This window comes from Rhincodon typus, chromosome 24 (genome assembly GCF_021869965.1).
Source record: "Rhincodon typus isolate 14 chromosome 24, sRhiTyp1.1, whole genome shotgun sequence".
NCBI lineage: Eukaryota > Metazoa > Chordata > Chondrichthyes > Orectolobiformes > Rhincodontidae > Rhincodon > Rhincodon typus.
In genome coordinates this window covers 449775-457873 of record NC_063355.1, presented here as the reverse complement: position 1 = coordinate 457873, position 8099 = coordinate 449775, and the positions used below count along the sequence as shown (strand labels likewise).

Sequence of the window (8099 nt, the reverse complement as noted above, 5' to 3'; positions counted from 1 at the left end):
CTTTCATTCATCAGACGGGGTATTGACTACAAGAGTTGGCAGGTCATGTTACAGTTGTATAGGACTTTGGTTTGACCACATTTGGAATACTGGGTACAGTTCTGGTCGCCACATTACCAAAAGGATGTGGATGCTTTGGAGAGTGTGCAGAACAGGTTCACCAGGATGTTGCCTGGTATGGGGGGCGCTAGCTATGAAGAGAGGTTGAGTAGATTAGGATTATTTACATTAGAAAGACGGGAGGATGAGGGGGGACCTGATTCATGAGAGGTATCGACAGGGTGGATAGCAAGAAGCTTTTTCCCCCCCCAGAGTGGGGGACTCAATTACTAGGCGTCACGATTTCAAGGTGAGAGGGGAAAAGTTTAAGGGAGATATGCGTGGAAAGTTCTTTACGTAGAGGGTGGTGGGTGCCTGGAATGCGTTGCCAGCAGAGGTGGTAGAGACGGGCACGATAGCGTCATTTAAGATGTATCTAGATAGATACATGAATGGGCAGACAGCAGAGGGATACAGATCCTTGGAAAATAGGTGACAGGTTTAGATAGAGGATCTGGATCAGTGCAGGCTTGGAGGGCCGAAGGGCCTGTTCCTGTGCTGTAATTTTCTTTGTTCGTTGTTGTTCATTTTTCATGCATATACGTGTGACAATAAAGCTAATTGTAACAATAGCTAACAGGTTCTCTCTCACATTGTTGACCTGGGACTTCAGATCCTTCACTCATGTCCCCAGAATGCAACACACCAATACTTCCCTGGGTATGATATACAAGAAAATCTAATTGTAAATCTAATAATGAAATCCCCAAAAACACAAACTTATCTGCTATTATTTGATTACTTGCTTCTTCAATGGTAAGGTACTGGATCAGTACCTTCAGTGTGAGACTGAACCTCGACAGAAGTCAGAGAACATTCAGATTCCCCAAGTGCGTACTGCTCACTCATCTATTCAGTGTGACTGCACATTATGAGCAGATTACACGGTGAGGTATTGTGCCACTTACCTAGGATAACATCACCAGTGATGGACTTAGTAACACTAACCCTGAATAAACTAGTTCCACCCCCACCCAGCCCCCCACCCCCAACAACCTAGGAACTGAGTCACACTAACCTTGTACTTCACTAGTCTCAGGTAGGATGTGTGTAGGGGTCTACTTTAGTCTATAGCTTCAGAAGAAACAAAAACACGAGTTTTCTCAACACCATCAAGGTGACTCAGCCTGCAGAGGGGTCAGGACAAATTGAATTTGTACTTGGAAATGAAAAGGAAGAGGTGTGGTCTAGTGGCCTTTCCTGTAGTTGCACCCTTCCAAAACACAACATTGCAGTCACATTCCCTTGAGTTGGTTCATCACCATCAGGATTTTGGGAGCGGTTGGTGAACTGACAGCTACCTATATGCAGGTATTCCCAAGAGCATACTCACTTCTCTTGCAAAGAAATGCTGACTTCTCATTGCAGTTCTCTGCATACCAGCTGTGCAATCCACGGTGCCGTAGGCTGGGCAAGTGGGAGCATTGCAGCTGAGCACATAACACATTCTCCTGTTCAGAGATGGTCATCCCAAAGAACGTTACCTTCTCTGGGGGAAGGAAGACTTCGGAGGAACCTACAGAAGGAAAAAGATATCACCAAAGCTGTGAAATACAGTGTGACATGCATTTATAAACAAAAATAGGATGCGGAGGATGGGTACATAATGGGAGAACCAGGGAGGGGTTTGATGGAGGTGTGGGGCCACGGAAGGAGTATCAGATTGGACAAAGGTGTTGTGAACAATTTGGCATCCTGCATACTCACTGCTCTTGTAGGCTACTTCCCATTGCCCCTGGAGGGAGGTGTGACTTCGGTTGGTTACCATGTATTGATAGCCAACCCAGAATCTGGAAAATAAAGCATTCAGCAAATGGATAATAAATTCATTATCTTCATCTCCAGCACCACATGCAAATAATAATAATAAAATTAATAATAAACCAAGGTTCAAGGAATAAAAGGCTCAATATTAGCTTGTATAAAAGGCTTAAGGGCAGACAACAGCATGTAAAGCATTGGTCTTCAGACCAGAGCATGGTCAACAGTGATGGTCCTGAAGGGTCAGTGCGAAGATGCATCTTGTGCTTTTTTGCTCGAAATTATTAAGTTAGACCTTAGAATGCAGAATGAAATCTCTAAACTTGTTTATAAACCGAGCTTGGAGTGACAAAACAGTTAGGTTGACACTAATCAACTGCATCATGACACAGAATAGATAGGGCAGAACAGATTGCTCCACGGATAGCCTACATTGACTTCTTGGGCCAAAGGTCCTCATTCCATTGTAATGACCCTGCAACTCTATTGTAACTCACAGGAGCATCAATGTTAGGAACCAGCCCCACATCACTTAGCCTGAAGCCCTATCCCATTTATTTTCACTTTACCTCTTACCCATTCTACTCTAATAATGCTCTGCCAAGCTCCAACTTGAGCCCCATTTCTCACCACCATGCTCCCTGGCTCGCAGCTGTCCATTGCATCATGCCTCCTTTACCCGCTCCACTCCCAACAGTATGTCTGCTCTCCATGCCCGCTGTCCTCCCACCTTGCCCTACCCCTTGTAAGTTTCCCTTCTCTCTACCCAATCTTCCCAAAACTGATTTTTTTAATCTTTATACTTTCCTTTGCCCACAGTCTCACCTGCGCTGGTCCTTGCGGCTCACTGGCCGCTCCTCCAGGTCCCACTCTTCAGCCAGGATGAACCGTAACTCCTGATCAGTCGTGAAGGTGGCCAGTGATCCATTCACTTGCTGACACATCTGGACAGCATCCCAATAGTTCTCGCTGTTTAAATACACTCTGTAACAGCTCGCTGTCCCTTCATAGTGATGCCAGCCAGTTGGGCACTTCCCTACCAACAACAAAAAGCTGAGAGTTTGTTCAGCTCTTGTATTACAGCAAATGGAGAAGGACGCAGTACACAAAGTTCAGCAAAGGGTGCATAATATCCAACTAGGAAACACCCTGCAACATTTCAGTACAGAAGACCATTCAGCCCTTTGATTCAGTGTTAGTTCGTTTGAATAGCAATGACATTAGTCCCAGTCATTCCTCCTTTCCCTAAAATCACTATCTTCTTCACTTCTTTATCCAATTCTCTTTTAAAGGCTTCTACCAAATCTAGATGAATCATGCAGTGCCTTCTGAATTTTAAAGTGTGAATGAGTGTTATCAACTGTCACATCATTAGAATCAGTTTCCTTTCATTGACTCGACCAAAATAACTTGATTAAATATCCTCATGGCCTGCTCTGTTCTAGTTTAGTTAGTTGAATGGTTGGTTTGTGAAGCAGTGTGCGCCAACAGCCTGGACTGAATTCCCATCATTGACGGAGGTTACCATGAAGGACTCTCCTTCTCAACCTCTCCCCTTGCTTGAGGTATGGTGGCCCTCAGGTCAAATCACCATCAATCCTCGCTCTCTAATAAGAGAGCTGCCCTACGGTCTGGTAAGACTATGGCGTCACAACAGTACTGTTTACTGGGTTATCTAACACCGGACTACAGTATCGAACAAGCTTGTTGTTTTATCAGAGGTCCCGTGATGGTTACCTGCCTGTCACGACAGGAGTATACCAACCACAAAGAGAGTCAGCACCTGCTGAACTAGCCCCCACTCCCAGTGAGGGGCAACATTTTCAGGAACTGTGCCCTAGTGAGAGCCAGTACTTTCAACAAGTGTTCCCCAGAAAGGGTCAAGGCTCGTGATTTCAAAGGCAGATAGAAAATGTTCTAACATTGAATTGAGATTGATCCCAAAGCATAAACTGGTAACTAGTGATAAATACAAGAGATCCTTCTGGGCTAAGATCAAAGGCTAGAACGGTAACCTACGTTCCAATTGAAATGGCTGACCCATGTTAACAGGGTAAAAGCGGGTGTCCTCAGCTCCTCTGCCACGCCCATGTTTCAAGTCCACTGTTTCCTTCATGCGATGTATCTGATGATCGCCAATTATACCTGGCAGGAAATAATAGCATTTACTGAAATTAGGACAACGGTTCTCCCCACCTCCAAAAACATTCAATGCACAACAACATCCCAATATTCTGCAGTAATACAAGAGACTGGAACATAGAAATCACAGAGTTAGGTTTACATTAGTGCATTAAAAGAGGAAAGATTAGATGAAAAACAGTGGCTTTTTTTGGGGGGGGTGCTCTGCAGAATGAAGTTGAAGTTGCTGACAGCTAGGCTGCCAATGGCGAAGGAAGACGTGCAAAGGGCTAAATTGCAGGTGTGTGGACATCTTTGAGGATTATGGAGTTGGAGAAGATTGCACAGTTAAGGAGGAGTGAGGCTACAGAGGAATTTAATAACAAGGGTGAGAATTTTAAGGGATTGTTCAAGGGGGAGCCAATGTGGACTGAAATGTGATAGGGATTCAATGCAAGCAAAGGCATAAGCAACAAAGCTTGGGATAAGTTTTAGTTTATGTAATGGATGATGGCAGGCCAGGTGGGAAAGAGCCAAAATAGTCAGGTTTAGACATAACAAAAGCACCAGTTTGGTTACTGTGTTGAAATGTTTATCTAATGAGGAAAGGCTGAATCTTGACTCTTTGGAGTTTAGAACAACTAGAGGCCATTTTATTGAAGTGCACAAGGTCCTGAAGGATATTGACCTGATAGAGGTTGAGTCGATATTTCTCCCCTCCATGGGGGAATTTAGAACAAGGTGTCACCTTTTCACAATAAGGGACTTCCCTCCTGGAATGTGAGTTTAAATGGAGAGACAGCAGTCCCTGTAGGAAATACCTCGATGTCTTGGGTAACAGATAAAGACAGGGTGAGGCTTAAAACTTTCACTCATGTTCCAGGAGGGCAAACAAATGGACCCAAGGGAGACCGAGTGTGGGTAAAAATTCTAAAGGCGACATCTCCAGAAATCTGCAAGTTTATCGGTTAGTGAGAAGCTGCTGTGAGAGAGTCTAATCAGCTTAAAATGAGAAAAAGATATCATTTATAAAGAGGTGGCTATATAGATTTCAGTAAGGAGTGCTTCCAAAATTAAGTCAAAGTAAAATGAAATTACACAGTAAACCAAAGGAAATAAAGTTATGTAACTGAAGCAATGTTAAAATATGAGTAAGATTTCATAGTAAGTCTATATCTATTCTGAGTGTAACAAACAATTTTCAAGTTACAGGATGGCAAATCATCTAGATCAAATGGAGTGCACATTCTACGATGTCCAGACATAAAATATACCCCAGCAATAGTTAATGACTGCACAGGTTTGACCTCTGTGTTTTGGAATTTGAGTAGTGGCTAGAGTCTCTACTGGGCATTCACAAGGCAGAGAACTATAGCAAGATGTGGGCACACCACAGATAATAAGTTTTGAGCATGAAAAGAATAAGACTACCAGGCTATCTATAAACATTTCCCAGGTCTATTGTGCTTGCTAATCAATATTTTCTGCTTGGGAAACTAGCAAAGGCATTGTTCCTCAGGGGAGTGCAGCCAGGGACAAAACCATATAACTAAAGGCATCTTGGCAGTATAGATTTTTTTTTCTTTATTCATTGACAGGATAAGGGCGTCACTGGTTAGGCAGCATTTACTGCCCATCCCTAATTGCCCAGAGGACAGTTAAGAGTCAACCACATTGCTGTGGGTCTGGAGTCACATGTAGGCCAGACCAGGTAAGGATGGCAGTTGCCTTCCCTAAAAGGACATTAGTGAACCAAATGGGTTTTTCTGACAATTGACAATGGATTCACAGTCATCAATAGACTCTTAGTTCCAGATATTTATGGAATTCAAATTCTACCATCTGCCGTGGCGAGATTCGAACCCGGGTCTCCAGTGCATTACCTGGGTCTCTGGATTAACAGTCCAGTGATAATACCACAAGACTGTTGCCTCCCCATGATGGGATGAAAGAAAAATGGAAAGGCATCATTGATAGAGGATTCCACAATCAGGTATTTCCTGCTGCAATAAACATGACTTCAGGGTGGTGTGTTGCCTCCCTGCTGCTAGAGTCAAGGCCATCAATGAGTGGCTTCAGGCCATCCTTCTAGGGGAGTAGGATCTGGCAGAAGTCATGCTTCATACTAGTACCACTGACATTAGTAGGAAAAGGAAAAAGGTCCTGACAGTAGATTTTGGAGAGTTAGGAAGAAAATTCAAATGCAGAACCCCCTACAGCAGTGATCTTAAGATTACTCTCAGTGCCACTTGCTAGTGAGCATGAGAACAGGAGTATCTATTGGTTAAATATCTGGCTGGAGAACTGGTGTAGAAGGGAAGTTCAGATTTCTATAGGACTGAGATCAATGCTGGGGCTGGTGGGCCTGTACAAGGTGGACAGGTTACATTCTTAACAGGACTGGGACTGACATCCTCACAGGAAAATTTGCCAATGGTATTGGGGTGGATTTAAGCTAGATTGTTAAGGGAATGGGATCTTGAGGGCTAACCCAAATGGAAGGAGAAAACTTAAGGTGACTAGAAGACTAGAAACAAAATTGAGCATCAACTATGTCTCAAACGCAGACTGCAAAAGATAAAGTTAAGGATAATCTACTGGAATGCACACAGCATTTCAATAAGAAAGTTGACCTAAAGGCACAAATGGTTATGATATAATTGCTATGACAGAAACATGGCTGTCTGGTGACTATGATTGGGAACTGAATATTCATAGACATTTGACACTTAAATAAGACAGATGAGAAGGAAAAGGTGGAGTTGCACTGAATAAATGAGATAGGATCAATGCATCAGTGAGGCAGGATCTCAGTTCAGAAGAATGATTTGTGGAATCTGTTTTGGTGGAGCTCAAAACAGCAAGGGCCACAGGCATTGGCTCTAAAGAAGTCATATCAAACTCAAAACATTAACTCCGTTTCTCTCTCCACAGATGCTGTCAGACCTGCCAAGTTTCTCCAGAATTTTCAGTTTTCATTGCTACAGGCATTGGTTTTGTCACCAAATAGTACTGGCAGTGTAAGGTATGGTATTAATCAGGAGATGAGAGAAGCAAGTATCATAGGTGACTTCAACTTGTATGTAGACTGGGTAAATCAAATAAACACTAAAGTTGTGGAGGATGAGTTTCTGAAGTATTGTACAGCAACACATTGAGCAGCCAACTAGAGGACAAGCTACTTTAGATCCAGAATAATGTGATGAAAAAGGGCTAATTAACAAGTTGTTGCAAATGAACTTTTAGGCATGGGAGACCACAATATGACAGAATATTACACTTACCTTTAAAGTGAGGTAGTTTAATCTGAAGCAAGGATGTTTTGAAATTATGAAAGCATAAGGCACAAACTAGCTAAACTGGACTGGGAAAATACATTAAAAGGCAGGCTGTATATCGACAATGGGCTGTTTTTAAAAGGAACAATCACATGCCTTATAGCAATTATACATTCTTTAAAAGTGCAAAAACTCAAAAAAAATCAGTTAACTGTGGCTGACTAAAGTTAAGGATTGTATAAATAAGGTTTATAAATTGGCCATAAACAGTAATAAATCTGAGGATTGGGAAGTTTTATGAAAACAGCAAAGGAAGTACATGAAACTGATGAGGAAAGAAAGAATAGAATATGAACGCAACCAAAGCAATAAAATAAAACTGAACTTCAAAAATTTCTAAAGGTATGCAAAAGGAAAACATTTAGCCAAGACAAATGTGAGCCTACTACAGGCACAGCAAACAGGATTTATAATTGGGAATACAGAAATCGTAGAAAAGCTAAATGGTTACTTTTGTGTCTGTTTTCATTGAGAAAGGTGCAAAAATTAGATATCCAAGTGACAAGAAATAATGAGGAGCTGAAGTAATCTAGTATTAGTAAGAAGGTTATTTTGGAGAAACTAATGGGGCTGAAAGTTGATAAATCCCCAGAACTTGATAATCTATATCCTAGTTATGCGAAGAGTCTAAGAAAATGAGTGAAGTTATGCAAGGATTCAGAGAAAATGAGTGAGATTCTTAATGAGTACTTTACGTCGGTATTCACTGAGAAGAGGGACATGACGGATGTCGAGGTTAGGGATAGATGTTTGATTACTCTAGGTCAAGTTGGCATAAGG

At 42.2% G+C, this 8099-nt stretch overlaps 1 protein-coding gene and 1 long non-coding RNA gene across 2 annotated transcripts in view; both read right to left on the bottom strand.

Annotated features, from left to right (window-relative positions):
* Nucleotides 1–1400: 1400 nt before the first annotated feature.
* The window catches only part of LOC109921424 (integral membrane protein DGCR2/IDD-like), a 57445-nt gene continuing 50746 nt past the window's right edge, over nucleotides 1401–8099 (bottom strand). The window contains exons 4-7 of the mRNA XM_048611679.1: nucleotides 3880–4005; nucleotides 2686–2896; nucleotides 1807–1889; nucleotides 1401–1615 (exon numbers count right to left, since the gene is read on the bottom strand). Of these exons, the coding sequence (XP_048467636.1) occupies nucleotides 1401–1615; nucleotides 1807–1889; nucleotides 2686–2896; nucleotides 3880–4005 (635 nt within the window). The remainder of the gene's footprint in view (nucleotides 1616–1806; nucleotides 1890–2685; nucleotides 2897–3879; nucleotides 4006–8099) is intronic.
* LOC125485932 overlaps nucleotides 5902–8099 on the bottom strand; it is a 6930-nt gene continuing 4732 nt past the window's right edge. The window contains exon 3 of the long non-coding RNA XR_007264639.1: nucleotides 5902–5912. This is a non-coding gene — a long non-coding RNA (uncharacterized LOC125485932). The remainder of the gene's footprint in view (nucleotides 5913–8099) is intronic.